Source organism: Melopsittacus undulatus, chromosome 3 (assembly GCF_012275295.1).
Source record: "Melopsittacus undulatus isolate bMelUnd1 chromosome 3, bMelUnd1.mat.Z, whole genome shotgun sequence".
Taxonomy (NCBI): Eukaryota; Metazoa; Chordata; class Aves; order Psittaciformes; family Psittaculidae; genus Melopsittacus; species Melopsittacus undulatus.
Window position 1 is genome coordinate 111,433,058 of NC_047529.1, and position 20,669 is coordinate 111,453,726.

General features: G+C 51.4%; 1 protein-coding gene across 1 annotated transcript; it reads left to right on the forward strand.

Moving 5' to 3' along the window:
* Positions 1 to 8,190: 8,190 nt before the first annotated feature.
* Positions 8,191 to 16,743, forward strand: OVOL2 (ovo like zinc finger 2). The gene is made up of 4 exons (XM_034060908.1): positions 8,191 to 8,359; positions 8,978 to 9,168; positions 11,295 to 11,484; positions 15,549 to 16,743. The coding sequence occupies exons 1-4, from the start codon at positions 8,260 to 8,262 to the stop codon at positions 15,857 to 15,859; spliced, it is 792 nt and encodes a 263-aa protein (XP_033916799.1). The 5' UTR covers positions 8,191 to 8,259; the 3' UTR covers positions 15,860 to 16,743.
* The last annotated feature ends 3,926 nt before the right edge of the window (positions 16,744 to 20,669 follow it).

The window sequence follows — 20,669 nt, forward strand, 5'->3', positions numbered from 1 at the left end:
TTTTGCTCACATCGGTGTGTTTACTGTTATTAAGACTTAATGCATAAGTGCTTGTAACACATCCAAGGCTATTGGAGTGCCAAAAACAGGGTTGAGCCGGAGGCAGGCAGATGTGAGCCAGCGCAGCGCCCATGGCTCCATGGAAGGGTGCAGCTCACCCTGGCTGGAAGGTGAGAGCCTCTACCCAAGCCTGGCATCAATCACTGAAGGACTAAACCCCATCTGGGGAGCATTCATGCTGTGCTTCCACTGTCTGCAGTTTTTCCCATGGTAGTTGAGGTGTTCCCACTTGTCCCCCTTCCCTCACAAGGGGTAGGTCTTGCTGAAGCACCCTCAACACAGGAGCGACATGAAGCTCTTGGAGCAAGTCTGGAGGAGGCCATGGAGATGCTCCAAGGGCTGGAGCAGCTCTGCTCTGGAGCCAGGCTGAGAGAGCTGGGCCGGTTGAGCCATTGAGAAGAGAAGGCTCCTGAAGGGGAGACCTTAGAGCAGCTCCAGTGCCTAAGGGGTGATGAGGAGTCTGGAGAGAGGCTTTTGACAAGGGCAGGTAGGGACAGGACAAGGGGGAATGGGTTTAAGCTGACAGAGGAGAGATTGAGATAAGACATTAGGAAGTTCTTCCCTCCAGCTGCCAGCTCATGGTGAGTCCCACAGTGGCAGAGCTGGTTGTGGCACGGCAGGCACTGGTCATCCTGATGCAGCCGCCATGGCCCCGCAGTGAATGTCTCTATCAGATTTGGTGGCAGAGGGTGTGTGTCATGTTTTTGGTATTCAAAACACTCAAAAACACAGAGAGAAAAATGGAAAATGGGTTAAAGTTCCTGTGTCCCTCCTCCATAATTACAAGGTAGGGTCACTGGGGGCTTCCTTGTTCAGGGACTCAAAAAATAGTGTAATTAATGAAATATATGTATTAAAAAATGCACTCTTTTGACCAGGTTACTGGAGGGCAGCATCATCCTGAGATGGAGCAAAGAGAAAACCTGGAGGGAGAGACCTTTCTTTTATTCCCTCGCAAGCAAAGGAGGAGGGAAACTTCCCTTCCCTTTGGCAAGGCAGCCAGCAGAACAGTTAGTTTGGATTTGGATTTCCCCTTCTAGCGGGGAAGGTGCAGAAACCGGAGGCAGCCGCTACATGAGAGCTGCTGGGTTTACAGCAGGGCAATGTGTGGTTACAGCTCAGCCAGCCCCACACCAGCGGGTCACCTCCAGGTGAATAAACCAAGGTGTGGGCTCTTCTGTGACCTCATTTCACCCCGGATGGAGGATTGGGATCCTTCCGCAGCACCCCGGGATGGTGGGAAGCGAGGCAGGACATCTAGATGCTGCCCCTGCTTCTGACAGCTTGCCCCACTGTTTCCTTGTCCATGCCCTTTCTTTTGGGGTGCCACAGGGGGTTCCCAGTGCAGGGAGCTGCAACCCTGCTGCCTGCGCTGTCCCCCCAGCAGGGATGGGCAGTTGAAAGGCAGGCGGGGGCCAAAGTCTACCTGCGCGTGGCGAGCACAGGACGTGCACCCAGCCCTTGATCGTTATATTGAGGGCAATCGCACAGACCCTTGCCCGCGGAGCAGGAGTTGCGGCAGGAGCGGAGGGCAGAAGTGCTCACATGGGGCGGTTGTTTCTTTTCCTCTGGCAAACATTGTAAAAGGCACTGGGAGATAAAAACCTGAGTGCTGAGCACCCCCCAAAACACTGATGGAGGAATTCTGCAAGCAGTGTCCCTGCAGCTTGCATGGCAAAGGTAACCCTGTGCCGGTACCTGCAAGGATGTGCGTGGGGTCCCAGCCACAAAGTGGGGTGAGCCCCGTGGGGTGCACCCCTGGCTCCCCAGTGTTCAAGGCCAGGTTGGACACAGGGGCTTGGAGCAAGCTGCTCTAGTGGAAGGTGTCCCTGCCCATGGCAGGGGGTTGGAAATGGGTGAGCTTTAAGTCCCTTCCAACCCAAACCAGTCTGGGATTCCTGTGCTGCAGGGATTCAGGGAGAAGAGGGATTGGGGTTCAGCTGGGTGAGTGTGGAGGGGCAGAGGCACCCATAGGTGCTGCAGCAGACACTGAGCCCCCCCCTCCGGCTGTCAAACCAGAGCTGTAGAGAAATGATCCTGTCTGGAAGTGGCACCACTGAGCTCCCTGGGCAGTTTCATAGGCAGCGGGTGCATATCCTGATGCTTAACTCACCCTAGGCCTGTCAGAGCACATGCTCTGCCGTAGTGCAGGAGGGACGGCAGGGACCCTCCAGCAGCAGCACTGGAGCCCACTGGGAGCCTGCCCTCATGCACTTGTGGCATCAGGATGGGCAGTGCGAAAGGTCCATCTTTAACACAGCAGTGTTTGAACAGGGGTCAGGATATCCTGACCTGTCCCCTGGCCTGGCTTGGAGCAGGCTTGTGCTCAGGCTGGTGCCTATGGCCAAGGCTGTCCTGGTGGTCCTCTTTATTGGACAGGAGCTGGGAGGAATCCAGATGGACCTCACCTTCCTTTTTTACTGGTGCCAAAATCCCCGTGGAACTCCGCTGCAAGGGTGCTTGGCCACGGGTGGCAGTGGTGGGACCATCCCCAAGCACTCAACCAGAGACAGTTATTCCTTGCTCATCACTGATCCTCTATGTCTTATCACTGCTCCATCAGGCTGTTAATCATCCCATTATCCCGCAGAGAGGAGAGGGATGGCCCGGACAGCACCCACCACCCAGCCGGGAGGTTTTTGAAATGGTAAAGAAATGCATGAACCCCTTCTGCATACAATGGGTTTATGGCAGCAGTCATCTGCCAGGAATGAGGAAGCCTGGGGGGCCCCACAGGTCCTTGGGGAGGGGACAAAGGACTCTGTCTACCACCGAAGCTGGAGCTTGGAGGGGGGTGTCAGAGCTGGTGGGGCTTGTGGCAGGGAGAGCGCAGCCCCCGGTGGCTTATCAGCCTCTGCCAGCTGCGGCACAGGGGGTTTAAAGGCATTTCGAAAGCACGCTCGTTATTTTTAGGGACCTGGGAAGCAAGTGCTGGGGTCGGAGCCCAGCTGAGGCTCACACACACCAGCGCTGCCTGCCGTGTCAGGGAGAGCTTTCCCCCGGCGCAAGGCTGTGGTCCCAGTCAGCTAACAGGGCAGGTTGGCCTTGCCCAGCATCCTGGCTTCACATTCCCTGCTTGAACTCCCAGCCTCTGTGAGCATGTGCATCCTGATGTGATGTGCATCCTGACAGCAGCACATCCCAATAGCATTGCGTCCTGATGTGCAGCACATCCTGATTGCAGTGCATCCCAATGGCAGTGCATCCTTGTGTGCAGCACATCCCAATAGCAATGCATCCTGATGTGCAGTGTGCATCCTGAAAGTAATGCATCTCAGTGGCAGTGCATCCTGATGGCAGCACAGCCAAATGTCAGTGCATCCCGACAGCAATGCACCCCAATTGCAATGCATCCTAATGGCAGCACATCCTGACATCCTGATGGCAAGGAAAATGTGTTTTTTTCCAGGACAATGCCTCCTGTTTGCATGGATCATGCCACTGAAGCAAGCACTAGCTGTGCAGTCAAATGGGAACACATTGACGCTGGAAGCAGAGCATCACAACATAGAGGGCAAACACCTCTCAGGGATGAAACTAGGCACAAGGTTCTGTCCTTCCCACTACATTCCAGAAGTACCTGGGGCCCCCTTGGGGGATGGAGTCGGGCTCAGACAGGGAAGCTGCTCATCTTCACAGGTATCAGCACCTGCCTGGCCGAAGCTTTCCGTGAGTTCCTGCCAGAGAGAGCCCCAGATCCAAACCACCAGTCGAAAAGGGTGAGTGGCTCCTGCCCCGTTCCTTCACTGTCCACACAGCTGCTGGGTTTGGTGCAGAGAGAGGTGTCTTATGATAACATCAGAGGAACCCTGGGGACCGAGGACCACCACCAGGGAGTGGCTGCTGGAGGGGATGTGGCTTTTTCTTCCCTTTGAGGGTGCTGAGGCCCTGGCACAGGGTGCCCAGAGAAGCTGTGGCTGCCCCATCCCTGGCAGTGTTCAAGGCCAGGTTGGACATAGGGGCTTGGAGCAACCTGCTCTAGTGGAAGGTGTCCCTGCCTGTGGCAGGGGTTGGAACTGGATGAGCTTTTTCCAACCCAAACCACCCTATGATTCCATGATTTTGGACCTGCCATCGGAACCTACGTGGATTTACTGATGTCTAATAAAGGTTGTATGCATGATGTACTTTTAAGCACAGCAGGAGCATTAAGAGGGAGTAGCTTTCTGTCCTCTATCTAGCTGCTGATTTGCAGGAAACTCCGGGGATTTCACCACCTTCAAAACCTTTGCTGCTATATCAGGCTTGGCAGGAACACACCCAACTTCCCAGGGAGGAATCACTGGGCAGATGGGATCACAGGAAACCAAGTGACAAGGAAAAGTTGTGCAGTGCAGGTAGAGCTGGGGAAGGGGCTTCAGGAGCCTCCAGAGCCAAGTGCTCGTGTGGTTGTGTTTCTATGGCAGAGTCTGCGAGCTCAGGGCTCTGCTGACACCTCATGCGGGAGGACACGGGGTGCACAGGTCCTTGGGCATCCTGTTCCCCCAAGCCTCAGGGCTGCGGGTGCCACCGAGGAGGATGCTTTGGGGATGCTGCTGGGGTCAGCCCCCGGCACGGGCTCCATGGTGGTGCCTGGGAGCCATTTCCATGGGGAGCGGCCGGGCAGCCCAGAGGGAGCGGAGCCGCAGCGAGTGGGTGGCTGCAGAGACAGCGCCGAGCCGGCGGAGAGCGGAGCCGGGGGGAAGCGGAGGTATCGGTGGAGAAAGACAGGGAGACGCTGGGAGTGGCAGGGGCCGTGGGAGGCAGGGAGACAGAGCCCTGTGAGTCAGCGCGGTGGGTGCTGTGAAGCACAGGCAGGGCAGGTTCTGCCGCAGCCTGCGGAGCCCTCGGCCCCCGACAGGCACCTTCTCCATCCCTCCTTCCCTGCGCGGCCGAGGAAAGCAGGATCGCGCTCATCACCAGGGCTGCTGACTCCTGCTGAGATAAAGCTGGCGTGGAGCCATCCTGGCTCCATCCACTGCGGTCAGGTAGTTCCTCGTCAGACCTGGGAGCTGCCAAAACCTGGCTTGAAGCAGAGCTCTCTGGTGGCCGGGCTTGACCCCGTAGCTGGTGGCACAGGGCAGTGTTGCAGGAGTGAGCAGGGCAGTAGCTCTGCTCTGGCAGCCTGTGCTACCCCAGTGATGCACACCCCCAAACTCTGTAGCACCATGGGCCAGTGTTCACCCACATTGCCACGGGAGATGCCATGCTTCCGGTGGGAATCTGCCCTCGAATGCAACAGCACCCCTTCCAGCAACACACAGTGCTTCACTTCAGGTGTGCGATGGGGCACAGGGCAGGCTGAAGGAACTGTAGAATCTGAGGTTGGAAAAGACCTTTAGGATCATCCAGAACCATTCCCTAGCACTGCCAAGGCCACCACTAACCCATGGCACTGATGGCCTCATCTACACAGTGTGTGAACACTTCCAGGGATGGTGATTTCCCTGGGAGCACATTGTCTCCTTGCAGGTTGATGCTGAGCTGTGAGACCGAGGGCAGACATCCAGGTGGAAGGAAGGTTGGAGCTTTTCTCCTTCCTCTTCTCTTCCTCTTCCCTTCTCTCTTCTCTCCTAATCTCCTCTCATCTTCCCTTTTCTCCAGTTCCTTCCCTCACTCCCTACATCCACATCCTTGCCCCTAAGCACCTTCTATGTGCTATATGGACCAGGGAGAGGCTGGCAGTGAGAGGGTATCCTCCCAAAGGAACAAGATCCCCCAGCCCCATCGATCTGCTCCCCTGTGGAGTTAGTTTTGGGAAGGAGCTGGGTGCGATTGCGACAGCGACACATGGCTGATTCATTGTTTGATCCAATCTCTCCCTCCTCATTCCCAAATGATTCGAGTCAAATGAAACACATTTTAGTAGTCCAATCTGTAAGGGTGGGTCCCATTGTGCTCTGACCCTACAGGGCATTTTGTACATTTAATTTGATTTACACCCAAAACGTACTGGGATTCTCTCCCACACCCAACTAATGCTGAAAATTAAACAAGATCCTACAGCAAGGTCGGGTGCCATTATCTCCTTAGTGTTGTTATTTATTGAGCAATGATGGTGCTCAGGCTCTGTGCGCAGTGTTCTCCTGTGGGTGTATGGAGAAGGCCGACAGCCGCCCCGGTGACGTGTCCATGGGCTGAAGACAATGTGGTGCTGCATGTGGGGCCACGCTATGAGCATGCTCCTCTTGATTGCAAACACCAAGGAGTGGTGTTCTTAGGTGAGGTATTATGGTTTTCTTCTGGGCTATGGTGAAGCAACACCAAGACTTGGTCAATGGTCTGCATTTCCACTCTCTAGCTCCAGGGGAAGGCAGCCTGCTGCAGATGAGATGCTCTAGTTCATGCTGCTGGGGGTGCTTCTGTCTTTCTCTCCACCCTGTGCCTCTGACAGTGCTGGGCACACCACAGCCCTGACCACTCGTGTCAAGGCTCCAGAGCTGATAATAACAATAATCATTTAGTTCCTGATTCAGCCGTGCTTGTAAGTGCATGTCTGGGTTGGAGCACTCTGAGTGAAGCGTGTGCTCCAGGACCTCGCTAAACGGGAACCTCAAAGCAGGATTTGAGAAAGCCCAGACGACATTAAAGTGGTCACAGCAAGCTCTTGGTTCGGGAGGGTTGTGATTGATGTCATTTGCTACCTCTTTCGGCTTAAAAGACAAGGAGTGGTTAAAATGAAAGAAACCTCAAGTTGAAAGCATTGCAAAAAAAAATCAATTAAATCCCATGTAGCTGCATTTTGACCTGGAGCAAAATCTCAGACATAACAGAGAAATTGCATACCTTAAAGAGAGAGGAAGACAGAGAAGGTTTTACGTGTGGTACTGCTGAGGTATTGCCCAGAGCAGCTGAGGTGGCTTCTCACCTGGTACCTGCTGAGAGGCTGCCCAGAGAAGCTGTGGCTGCCCCATCCCTGGCAGTGTTCAAGGCCAGGTTGGACACAGGGTCTTGGAGCAACCTGGTCTAGTGGAAGGTGTCCCTTCCTGTGGCAGGGGTTGGAACTGGATGAGCTTTAAGGTCCCTTCCAACCCAAACCAGTCTGTGATGGGGTAGCCACAGCTTCTCTGGGCACCCTGTGCCAGGGCCTCAGCACCCTCACAGGGAAGAATTTCTTCCTAATGTCTCATCTCAGTCTCCCCTCTGTCAGGTTAAAGCCATTCCCCCTTGTCCTGTCCCTACAGGCCCTTGTCAAAAGTCCCTCTCCAGATTTCTTGTAGCTCCTTTGGGCATTGAAGTCTGTTGTAAGGTCTCCTCTGAGCCTTACAACCCCTTCACGTGGGGTGACAGCTCTTGGTGCTCAGTCCCAGTGCTGTGTGCACAGCTGCTGCAGTGAGGATGTGCTGGGGATGAAGGCACCGAGTTCGTTTGCACTTGTGTTTAGTGATAAAAGCCGACTGAAGGGTAGGTGTGAGGCAGGAGAAGGGACCCCGGGCGCTGTTTAAGCCGTGGGGACGCGCCATGTGCTGTGCTCAGAGGCTTGCAATGCACTTTTGTGGGTTTTCTTCTGTTTCTCTTGCTTCCTTCCCCTCCACCCCGTCCATCCTCTCGTCTTTTGTTTCATTTCCACTTCGGGAAGAGGGGAGAGGACAAGAAGTAAATTAGAAAGAAAAAAAGGGTGTGTGTGTGTGTGATGGCTCAGACACGTTTTTCATTTCAAATCAATGACCGAAGCAGAGTAAAGCGCTGGGTTTTTAACAGAAGAAAGCCTTATCATGAAGGAAAGTCACAATCAACCAACTTTCTCTGCCCGACAGCTTCGGCTTCTCCCATGTGCCTCGGGGATCCTTTCCCGTGCTGGGGGTCCCCCGGTGCACCCCGGCAGCAGCAGCGCTGCCCTTCTCGCTTCCCTCTTTTTAATTTCCAGACGTTAAATTCTTCTGCAAACATTCATGCCTTAGGAAGGGCTGGAACAAAGCTCAGCTGCTCCAACCGGTCGGACAGGTAAGCAGACTTGTTGACACCGTTATGTTGGCAGCACGCATGCTCCTGCCCAAGTTTCCTGGTGCATTTTTCTATTCCACCTTATGAAACTTGCCCCCCCCCCCTCCTTCACCCCCCCTTTCTCTTCCCCCTTCCCCTCCCCTTCCCCTCCCCGCTCCTCAGCGGCTCTGCCCCGGTGCGTGCGGTCCCGCTCCCCGCGGACGGGCGGGCGGGCGGGCGGTGGGAGCCGCTCCGCTCCGCTCCGTTCCGCTCCGAGCCGATCCCCCTGCCCTCGCCATGCCCAGAGCCTTCCTGGTGAAGCGCCGGAGCCCGCAGCCGGCGGTGCGCAGTTGGGATGGGCTGCCCGACGAGGAGAGAGCCGACACCTACATCCCAGGTACGGCACCGGCGGGGCCCCGCGCCGGCACCGCCTGGAGGATGGGGGGGACGGAACGCACGGAGGGAAGGGATGGGAGGTCCCCACCAGACCCCAGCGATCGCCCTGCTCCCCCGTGGGTTGGGAAGGGGCTGGGGGACCCCAAGGGGGTGGTGGGGAAGGTCCGGGGGGACCCTCAGTGCCCAGCCGCAGCGGTGATGGGTGCCGGGGGCCGGCTCCATGCCCGCTATTATCTCCCACCCAGGGAGCCCCCCGGGCATTCGGGGTGTCTGTGTGTGTCCGGGAAGGTGGAAAACCTCGTTTGCATGAGAAAGGTGGCTGGGGGAGAGGAGCAGAAGAAAAGTCCTGGGGTAGGGGGGTGATGTTTTCCCCCTCCTCCTCCTTCTTCTTCTCCTCCTTCTCTTGCCCTTGCCTGGGGTATAACGGGAAGGCGGCGGAGCTGGCTTGTTTGAACTTTGGGACCGTTCGTGTTTGAGTTTCCGATTGCAGCGGGAGCCGGGGATCCTCCCCCGCCACCCGGGCCCGCCCGCAGGTTAAACACCAGGGCCCGGAGGCTCCGTGGTCGTCCCCCCTCCCCCGTATTTCTCCCCATATCCTCACCGCATTCCCCCGCTGCAGGCGGGATCGGCTGCGTGCTGCTGGGCTACGAGGACAGCTGCAGCCTGGAGAGCAGCGGGAGCAGCGGCACCAGGGACGCGGAGCCCAGCGATCCCCCGACACCACAGCCCGTCCCTGGCGACCTGGGCACGGCCGGGGGGATGCTGCTGGACTTGGCCGTCAAGCGCCCCGTGGCCAGGTCGAAAATCAAGGTAATCAGGCAGCATTTCCTCCCCATTTCAAGGACTGGGGGCGCCGGGTGGCAACAGTCCCTTGGGCTCCCTCTGCTCTAGAGGTGACAGCACCCGTCCCACATACTGCAGGGTGGCAGAACAAGCCTCATAAGCGACGTACCGTCATCATCCTCCAGTGCCCTTTGCCTTTCCTTATATCCCTGCCTGGGACATGTTGCCCCTGACCTGCTTGGCTTGGGTCCCGCAGGAGCTCTGAACCCATCCAGGAAGGACCAGCCCTGGCAGCTCGGAGTCCTGCCCCACGGCGCCTGGGTGGATTGCACTCCTTCACGGGCCTCCTTAAACGGCCGAGGAGGTTGTATTCAGGCCTTAATCTTCCCGCTGTCCCTCTATCCTCTTGACTTGTCAAGATAGCAGCGAGGAAAAGGTCCTGCCCTGACGCTGGGAAAGGCCACTGCCGCCTTGAGCTGGGCCCGCAGGCTGGGTGAAGTGAAGCAATTAGCTGTCCATTAACTCTGCTGCAGAACCTCCCTGCTCCATGGTCAGGAGCTCTTGCTATCTGGGTGTCCCCTGGGCAGAGCCAGCAGAGGGGTGATTTCCCTTCCCAGGTGGGGAAGGCAAATCATAGCCTGGCTTGGGTTGAAGTGACCTTAAAGCTCATCCAGTTCCAACCCCTTGCCACAAGCAGGGACACCTTCCACTAGACCAGGTTGCTCCAAGCCCCTGTGTCCAACCTGGCCTTGAACACTGCCAGGGATGGGGCAGCCACAGCTTCTCTGGGCACCCTGTGCCAGGGCCTCAGCACCCTCACAGGGAAGAATTTCTTCCTAATGTCCCATCTCAGTCTCCCCCATGTCAGGTTAAAGCCATTCCCCCTTGTCCTGTCCCTACAGTCCCTTGTCAAAAGCCCTTCCCCAGACTCAAATCCCTCCTGATACCCAAGACAGAGCTCCCAAAGTGCAGTGGTGATGCAGGCAGGGTGGAAGGACCACTGTCCTTCTCTGAACATCCTCAGCAGAGGCCACCCCTGTGCTAGGAAGGAGACATGTTTACCTGTGGCTAGTTAACACCTTGTTAGAACCCTGGCTGTTGCTTTGCTGGATGAAGCTGTAAAAAATCCCACTGTCTCTGCTGGGATGACAGCCCCGTAGCCACCCTGTTATTAATATAATGGTTAAAACTAAGTTTTTACCCTGGTTATGTGTTGCCACTTGAGATGGAGTCCTGCCTGTTGCCCAACAGAGAATTCCTAGATGCTCCCCCTCTGGTTTCACACCTTGTGGTTTCACGGCTGACTTCTTTCTCTAACCTTTACAGTTTCAAGTAGCGTTGCTTTGGTAGTAAGCGGAGGAGGAGGATCAGGAAAAATAACTGACTCTTCAGGAAAGAGAAACCCCAAACATATTCCTTTGGGAAGAGCCTTAACCTATAATTTAACCTGGGCTATTAACTGTCACAGCGAAACCTCGTTTTGGCAGAGTTGGGTTTTCTCAGCATGCCACAGAAACTCCCCAGTGCATCACGAGGGCCAATGGATGTGTGCACATAGTGCTGTGCTCCAGTGGCTGCCCACATCCCGAGCACATCCACTCCTCCTCGACTAATGAAACTAATAGCCAAGTATTTGCATCGTCCAGACATTAAGCCTTCCCTCCGAGGAATGCTCTTCCCAAGAGCTGAATCATCAGTGTCTCCCTTAGTAAAGTTAGGTCATGGTGTTGGCACAATATATTTTGGTGTCAGGAGCGGGAATGAGGAGAGTAACCCCTAATGACACTCCACTGTTAATTAACAAGACCAACTGGAGGAGGTTAATCATAGAATCATGGAATGGTTTGGGTTGGAAGGGACCTTAAAGCTTATGGATGTAGTTGAACAAGAGTGCCTGCTCCTGAGAGTTAGCCACTACATAGGCTTTGCTTTAGCATTAATCCCAAACCGTGCACTATAAGTCACCCACTTGATCTCAAGGGAAGCATGAAGGTTTCACCCGGCAAGAGTCTCCAAATGCTTTCACTTTTCATTTTGAATAAATCCCAAGAACGTCTTAATGCCACAATTAGTCATCCCTCCTTGTTTTGCTTGTTGCCTGCTGGTCTTTGCCATTTCGATGCCCACTCACCCCGTCCTCTCCTATTCCTTAGTTCACCACTGGCACCTGTAATGATGCTATGGTGCATAGCTGCGAGCTGTGTGGCAAAGGCTTTCGCCTGCAACGGATGCTCAACCGTCACATCAAGTGTCACAGCCAGGTGAAGAGGCACTTGTGCACCTTCTGTGGGAAAGGCTTCAATGACACCTTCGATCTGAAAAGACATGTCCGGACCCACACTGGTGAGAACGCATTCCTGGGGGGTTGTGGGCAGCTCTGGGTAGCGGGAGGTGGAAGATGGGATGAGGAGGTGAAGATGGGGGTGAGGGTAACCCAGCAAGACATTAATGCAAATACATTAGCGAAGAATAGAGGGGATATAGTGGAGGAAAGGGAAAGATAGGAATGTGGACATATGTAAGTCCTGGGACTAATGAAGTCTGAGGACTTCTCTGAATCATAGAATCCCAGACTGGTTTGGGCTGGAAGGGACCTTAAAGCTCATCCAGTTCCAACCCCCTGCCACAGGCAGGGACACCATCCACTAGGACCAGGTTGCTCCAAGCACCATCCAACCTGGCCTTGAACACTGCCAGGGATGGGGCAGCCACAGCTTCTCTGGGCACCCTGTGCCAGGGCCTCAGCACCCTCACAGGGTAGAATTTCTTCCTAATGTCTCATCTCAATCTCCCCTCTGTCAGTTTAAAGCCATTAACGAAATCTGTGTGAGGCAGTGTGGGTGCATGAGCTGCCATCCAGATGTACTGTAGATGCAGCTGTATGCTGCTGTGCTGGTCAGCGAGACCAGGTTAACCCTCCCGATATAACCCACTGGTTATATGTTATTACAAGTCCAGCCTGCAGTGCTGAGCAGAGGCGGGCGGCGCATGAAAATGCTTTGCCCTCTAGAGGCAATGAGCAGCAGTTTCTTGGGGTTTTGCTTTTGGGCAGCTTCCCTGCTGGCTGCCCGACAGCATGGGGTTATGGCTTGATTTTGGCACCAGCTGGAGGAACTAGAGTGTGGCTCATGCTGTACCTCCAGCTTCTTTAGGGCAATCAGGCACATTTGACTTGTGCATCCTCCCTGCTTTGGGCTACCAGCTACTCCAGTCCTTTCTCGGACCTGTTTCCTTCTGCAGATCCAGCCATCCAGATTTGTTTGACCACTGGCCTAAACCATCTCCACCACATTTCCTGGGCAGGTTCCAACTTGCCAGGTCTGTGGTTACCTGTTGGTTATTTGGGCTGACTCTGCAATGCCTGTCTTTTGGCTTAGGCACCATCAGCCAGGCAAACTGCTGGAGATGACACAAGTATTTTGTCATAGAATCGCAGACTGGTTGGGGTTGGAAGGGACCTTAAAGCTCATCCAGTTCCGACCCTCTGCCATGGGCAGAGACACCTTCTACCAGACCAGGTTGCTCCAAACCCCTGTGTCCAACCTGGCCTTGAGCACTGCCAGGGATGGGGCAGCCACAGCTTCTCTGGGCACCCTGTGCCAGGGCCTCAGCACCATCACAGGGAAGAGTTTCTTCCTAATGTTTCATCTCAGTCTCCTCTTTGTCAGGTTAAAGCCATTCCCCCTTGTCTTGTCCCTGCAGGCCCTTGTCAAAAGCCCCTCTCCAGATTTCTTGTTGGCCCCTTTAAGCACTGAAAGCTGCTCTAAGGTCTCCCCTTCAGGAGCCTTCTCTTCCCCAGGCTGAACCAGCCCAGCTCTCTCAGCCTGGCTCCATAGCAGAGCTGCTCCAGCCCTCAGAGCATCTCCATGGCCTCCTCTGGACTCGCTCCAGCATCTCCATGTCCCTCTTGTGTTGGGGGTCCTGGAGCTGGACACAGGGCTGCAGGGGCAGGTCTCACCAGAGCAGAGTAAAGGGGGAGAATCCCCACTCTCAGCCTGCTGGTCACGCTTTGGGGATGCAGCCCAGCACACGGGTGGCCTGTGTTGGTTGGCAGGAACTGATTCTTAGCAGTAGAGCTCATGAAGACAATGCCACTGGTTTCGATGGGAAAGCACTGGCTGCAGCACATGTTTTGTGCTGTTTTAGTTTGTTTGCAAATCTGTCATGTCCAAAGGAAAGCTGCTGTTGCAGCAGGGAGCTGCTGCTGGGGTACAGCTGAATGTGTAGTTGGTGCTTCTAAAGTGAGTTTTCAACTTGATCCCTCATCCTTTGCAATTCAGAAATGGAATCCCAGAGAATTTTCCTGGTTCACTGAGTCATGGGGGTGAAGGCTTGGCTGCTGCAGCAGTACCAGTGATACACTGGATGTATCTTTTCCAGGCTGAAATATGGCACCTCTTAAAATGGCGTGGCTCTTTTTATTTCAAAGTTGATTGCTGTTCAGGAAAGCTGGACTGTATTTGAACATGAAAAAGCAGATAGGCTGGAAGTTGTAATGCAGGCTTTATTTCGTAGCTACAGGCACACATCTAAGTGTGCTCTGCTGAATTCCAGGGGAAATTATTAGGCACTTTGTAACCAGACTGTGCAACAGCATCAGAGAGTGGAAGCCAAGCATCCCAGTCTAGCCTCATGGTAAAAGCAGACTTAAAACATTAAAAAATAACTAATATACACAGTAAAACAAAGGTTTAAAATGATAAAAGTAATGATGAGGTTCCCACAGCCCTCTTATGCTTGTATTCATGCCTGTGGAGCTCTGTTTGCAGCAGGAACCAAGCACAGTGGTTCAACTTGCCTTTGGATGAGCATGAAACTGCTCCCAAAATACTGTTTGTAAAAGACATTTTTGTGTGTGAATTCTAATGAAGATTTGGAGTTTCTTTCCAGCTGCAGTTTGATGTGACTGAAGCAGTCTCACAGCAGTAGGTGTTATAAAACTTTAATCCTGATATTCTAAGCTGGTGCAATGGGATAATTGCAGTTGAGATGCTGCTTGCTGGAACCTTTAGTTCGGATTTCTGGTCAGAAGCCCAATGACAGAGTGGTGACCTTAACACAGTGTGATTAGAATGTTACATCTGTCAGCATGGGCGTGCGTGCTTTGCCCTTTCTTGCCTGGCTCATTGTAGGGCTGATCTTCCACATGCTCATCTCATCTTTCACTGGCAAAAGAGTTCAGGTAACTCCTTGCATCATTTTTAAGGCTGGCCTTTGCTTGAAAACTCACTGGGCTAGTCCAGTAAGTCAAATCACCACTTGTTTTGTTTTTTAAAGCATTGCTAGGCCCTCAGTTGTTTGTCATTCAAGTACTGGGGGTTGCTCTTGAATCATGTGGTTGGCGGTAAATGGGTACTCTGCTGCTCAGTCTTTTTGTAATGTTGGTTGTCTGTACTCAACAAAACTCCTTGGACAAATCACAAGCCAGCCCCTTCTCTCTTCTGCAGACACACACATATTTCCTCTGTCTCAATGCATTTCTCATCTGGAACCTGAGCTTGTCATCTCAGTCATCAAATCCATATGCTACAAAAACACTCACTCATTTTAAGTACTAAGATTGCTGTGTTCACATTGGGCTGCCCGTCACTGAGGCTTGGTCACTCAAAGAGGAAAATTAATATCTTGCTGAGATACTGTGTTCATTAGAAAAGCCAAACTGAAAGGCTGTCTGAAACCGATGGTTTTACCTGATGACAGGACTTCAGAAAGTTGAGTCTAAAGGAGCCAGTTTTGCAGGAGTCGATAACAACATCTTCTTTAGGAGCAAGTGCTGCTGTCCTCAGTGTTTGCCTACACCTGCTCCAAACTTTTTGAGGTTTTCTATGCCTAAACACACCAACCTGTTCCTGACAGTTTTAGCCTGAAAGTATATTTGGACAGAGAGTTCCTCAGGCTAGTAGCTCCCTGCTGGTAGGTATTTGCTCAATATCATAGAATCAAGAAGCTTAGAAAGACCTTTAAGATCAACCATTCCTCAGCACTGGCATGGCCACCACTAAAACATGTTACTAAGGGGCTCGTCTACATGGTTTGTGAACACTTCTATGGACAGTGATGCCACCACTGGCCTGGGCAGCCTGTTCCAATGCCTGACTGCCCTTTTGGGGAAGAAATTATTCCTAATATCCTAACATCCAGTCTAAACCTCTCCTCGTGCAGCTTGAGGCTGTTTCCTCTTGTCCTGTCCCTTTTTCCTTGGGAGAAGAGACCAGCCACCTCCTGGCTCTGTTGTCCTTTCAGGTAGTTGTAGAGTAAATATTGGCTCAATACGGTGAGTGAGCCAATAGGCTCAATGAGTATTCAGTTCAGTTGGTTCAATGCCAGAGCCTTGCTCTCAGCTGGCTGCTCACTTGGTTTTAAGAAACATAAAGCAGAATGCTAACTTCTGTCTCTTAACATTGCAGGGATTCGTCCTTACAAGTGTGAGGTTTGCAACAAAGCCTTCACCCAACGCTGCTCCCTGGAGTCCCACCTGAAGAAGATCCACGGTGTGCAGCAGCAATACGCCTACAAACAGAGGCGAGATAAACTTTATGTGTGTGAAGACTGCGGCTACACGGGCCCCACGCAGGAGGACCTGTACCTGCACGTTAGCAACGTGCATCCTGGAAGTGCCTTTCTGAAAAAGACCTCAAAAAAACTGGCGGCTGTGTTGCAAAACAAACTGAGCCCAGTCTTGCAGAGGAACTCCAAAGATGATGACAAAGATGAGTGACACAATGGATTACAGTGGTCTAAAAGAACGAAGTTTACATGTAGGACTATATATATATATATTATTTTTTTAAAACAATTTGGAAAGGAATCCCTGAGATGAAAGGGATGCTTTTGCTAACTGGGCTGTCTTGATGTTGGTAGAACCTCAACTTGAAAGAAATACTCCCTTATACGATGTGAGCATCGGACGTTTTTATCTGGCCAAAGGAAATGGAAAGCTTGGAAGAGGCTGTCACCCCTTGGATGGAGTATTTTCTGAACTGAACCAGGCAACCTGTCTTCTGTTTTGACTCTACCACACATCCAAGAGGTCACTGACAAATAATTTGCCTTTCCCCAGTGTATTTTGTAAAAATAATAACCATTACCTCCTGTGCAAATGACTTCTGAGTTTTGAGTGAAAAGTGCCCTGTAAGTGCAGCTACTCATGCATTGTTCTATGCAAAGTTAATTAAAATGGTCTTAAAGAGTGCATGGTATTGGTAAATAGTTAAAATTTGCAAATAACCATAACCCTGCCCTGTGCAGAACACTAATGATTTATGGAAGGGTGATTCAAGGTAAGCTGAAACTTCTAAAGGATGCAGAGCTTTTTCCTCCCAAACATTCTCCACTGGCATATTACATTATCCCAGGGCAGACTTACAGTCATGCTTTAGGTACTTGAAGCTGTGAACTTACTTTTATCATGTTTAGATTTAAGTGTAACCATTACTCTGATGTTCCTGGACTTCTCATGCTCACTTTGGGGGGTATTCCCATATTCTTTTAACATACATCAGTATCACCCAGAAACCCAAAGAGAACACTTTAATGACTTGAAGATTTGTATTTTCTGTTGTGATGAAATCAGTTTTGCATGTATTTTATGGTGTATATGTGCATGTGTTGTGTTTGGGGAGTTTTCTTTCTTTTTTTCTGACCAAGTGCCTGTTCACTAACACACAGGAGCAGTGCAATGCAGTGAAAAGGGCAGCTTGGCCTGTCTCTGCCTCATGAAATCAGCTGTAGGCAGGAATCTGGCCCCTCATCTGTAACCACTATCAGTCTAGAAGGCTCCTAGAGAGGTTGATGCTAGAATGGATGGAGACCGTGAGGATAATGAGAGACCTGTATTACATCTCTGTGCTTTTAGAGTTCCCCTATGGTCTTGCTCCAGCTGCTCTGGAACAACCAAGCGGGTAGCCTACAGGGCACTATTAAGTGTGAAATTATGGATTTAAAAATAGAGGAGAGGGATGTCCATATACTATGTTGCCTAACACTTTAAAGTTCTTCAGAAGCTGCTGCAGGCTTTACTGAACACTTGTGTGAACCCATCACAAGGTTCTCTGGTCCAAGCACATTATGCATCAGTCTCTTAATGGACACAGCTGCTAAAAAGGTTTTACATCAATTAAAATGCCTATCAATGAATGCATTTCATTTGTAAAGTCCTCGAATCCATTTTGTGCTCAAATTAAAGCTGTACATTGGGGAAGGATATGCTGTATTCTATAGGTGTTGACACAAGAGCTAAAAAGCAACCCACCTAAAACAAAAGTCAAAGCCAGGGACTTTGTAGTCCTTGCTACTAAAATGATTACGAACATCTTTGCAAGAACCATAAAAATCTTCTCAACTGCCTCACTTTTGTACAGGCATCTGCTTGGGGTTTTGTGGGGACAAAGCTTCTAGTGGTTTTTAAAGCATTTCTAATGACATCAATATTTTATTCAGCATAACTGTTGGTGCTTGGGACCTTGAAAACAAGGATAGTAAACTGATGCTACTTTGTAATAAACTTGTCATCCTGTTTCATGGGAAAATCAGCAGGATACTTTAATAAATGGGAAGTCCGTGGAAAAAAAGCATCTGAGCTAAATTGTTCAGCTTGTAGAAAGAAGGCTCTGGGGAGACCTTAGAGCAGCTTCCAGTGCCTAAAAGGGTGAACAAGAAATCTGGAGAAGGGCTTTTGACCCATTAACGGCCCATAGGGACAGGACAAGGGGGAATGGCTTTAACGTGACTGAGAGAAGATTTAGATGAGACATTAGGAAGAAATTCTTCCCTGTGAGGGTGCTGAGGCCCTGGCACAGGGTGCCCAGAGAAGCTGTGGCTGCTCCATCCCTGGCAGTGTTCAAGGCCAGGTTGGACAGGGCTTGGAGCAACCTGGTCTAGTGGAAGGTGTCCTTGCCTGTGGCAGGGGTTGGAATTGGATGAGCTTTAAGTTCCCTTCCAACCCAAACCAGTCTGGGATTCTATGATTCACCTGACTGCAAAGGATGCGTGTGCTTAGCTCTGCTGAAACCTCAGCTTCTTCACTGGAGGTACAGCTGAAGCCCTCCCTAACTGGAGATGCATTTATATATGTGTGTTTTTTTCCTTTTCCTGTAACAGACATTGCTTCTGATTTTCCTCCAGTGTCACTTTCAAAGCATGTCCCTGCTAAAAGAACTACAGCCACCATGAAGTGGCCTATCTATGTGATCTCAGCCAAAGAAAACATTCACAGCAGCAGAGAAAGCTGCAGGTAAAACCACACAGAATTAAAGCCCCACTAGATAGGCAGCAAAGCTCTGACAAGCAGGATGCTGTAGCTGGACTAACTGCCCTGATGGGCTGTTTTTTTTTCTGCAGAGGACAGTCACTGCCTGTAGCAGATGCCTTGGGCACGTCAATTTAACAGTCTGGCAAGTTAGTTTAAACTGGTCACAAAGTGGTTCGATTTTGCATGATGCTGGCAACAGCCATCTGTCAGTTCTGTTATGGGGCAAAACTGCCACAAGCATGTGACTCCACAGAGATGCTCCAGAGCTCACACAGGGACGCCCAAGGCAGACACTTTCAGAAGTGCCAGACACAAGTAACATCCACAGCTGTCTTTGAAGCCTGTCTGCCTTGTCTGGGCTCTCTGATGATACAGACTCACCCAGAACTTAAAGACAGGTTTACAGAGTGACATTGCCAGTGAAGCTGGCAGCCTTCTTCAGACAAGGCTTTTGTTAAACAAATGAACCCAGGTGAAACCTACAGGAACTCACACTGCCCAGGCTCCAAACTTGTCCTTTTTTCCTAGGAGGGAGGATGAGGCTGAAATCTTGCATGGATCAGAGACACCTAATGGCTGTATGTTCAAAGAATCAACTAGGTTGGAAAAAGACTCTCAAGATCATCCAGTCCAACTGCCCCCAGCACTGCCAAGGCCACCACTACACCATGTCACTGGGGGCCTCATCTACGTGGTTTGTGAACACTTTCAGGGACAGTGACTCCACCACTGCCCTGGACAGCCTGTTCCAATGCCTGACTGCCCTTTGAGGAAGAAACTGTTCCTCATATCCAGTCTAAACCCCCCCTGGTGCAGCTTGAGGTTGCTTACTCTTGTTCTGTTCCATGTTATTTGGGAGAAGGGCCCAGCCACCTACTGACCAGCTCCAACCTCTTTTCAGGTAGTTGTAGAGTGATAAGTCCCCCCTGAGCCTTCTCTTCTGCAGAGTAAACAATGCACTGATGGTGAAGGTAATCCCACCCAAACATTGCCCAACTGTTCCGCATTCTCCCCATTTATCCAATCCCAATCAATCCAGGGAATACAGCATGTTTTATTACCTCCTGCTTCCACACAGGCCATCTCACCTCTTGCTTATGTCCACACTCTTTGCATCCACAGAGCTATCTCTCACAGAAAATTGACAATGTTCAGCGATGTTGAAACACCCACTCGCTAAAATTCTGTGATGTGGGAAGAGACTTGTAGAACAGGTAGAACTTAGCGTGCAATGCAGCACTGCAGTGGTTAGTCATCTCCGAACCCAGTGTCTCAGTCTCCATGGCTAGTCTTCTTAGACAGAAATCTAATTAAGTTCAGAGTAATCTTAACATCACCAGATGGGTTTGAATAAGCAAGTACCACTAAGTTTCATTCCATAGGTTTCCATACTTCACTACTCAGGAGCAGCAGCGGTTTAAGCACTATTGAGATTTATATTTCTTCAGCAGCAAGCCTGCCCACTGAGGTTTTCAGATACGGTTCTGGCTGATTTGCCTGAAGCTGATGGGTTGGTCATATTATTTGTAATCTGCAGTGGTATTATGAAAACTCACACACACCATTCAGAGAAAATAAAGAGAAGGAGGAAAAAAGCTTTCCAGGTATGCAGCATACAATGTGATACTGCCTGTCATTATCAAGACTTAATCTGTGCCTTAGAGATTTCATTTTATGAAACAAGCTTCAAAAGTGACCTCTGTTTTCAGAACACTTATTCAAAAACTTGTTTGGAGAAAAACCCCAACAAACAAAAAGCCTCAAAAACCCAACCCCCCCAAACCCAGCCAGCAGCAGTTGGTTCCTCAAAAGGCCCAGCTTCAAAGTCATAAGCCTGCTTTTATAAAGGAACTTAGTTGCAGTAGCAAACGCTATAACTTTACACTGGAGATCGTTCCACACCAGGAGGCCCCTCGTCAGCTCAGACCCACAGTGATGTCAGGAGAGCTCAAGGCAGTTGCAGCCTTGGCCTGCACAAAGCCTCACATCCTGATGTACAAAGCCTGTCTACTCTCTCACAGTTCTGCAGGAAGAGCCACTGCAAGGAGGCAAACCTTTCAGAACACTTGCTGTATTGGTTACAGTTCTGCTCCTCTTTTGATAAGACACTTAGAACCACAGACTGTTTTGGGTTGGAAGGGACCTTAAAGCTCATCCAGTACCAACCCCTGCCATGAGCAGGGACTCCTTCCACTAGATCAGGTTGCTCCAAGCCCCATCCAGCCTGGCCTTGAACACTGCCAGGGATGGGGCAGCCACAGCTTCTCTGGGCAACCTG

Coding starts and splice junctions, on each gene's coding strand:
- OVOL2 (XM_034060908.1), top strand. CDS start 8,260: ATGCCCAGAGCCTTCCTGGTGAAGCGCCGGAGCCCGCAGCCGGCGGTG. Junction 8,360..8,977: donor AGCCGACACCTACATCCCAG/GTACGGCACCGG, acceptor CCCCCGCTGCAG/GCGGGATCGGCTGCGTGCTG. Junction 11,485..15,548: donor ACATGTCCGGACCCACACTG/GTGAGAACGCAT, acceptor TTAACATTGCAG/GGATTCGTCCTTACAAGTGT.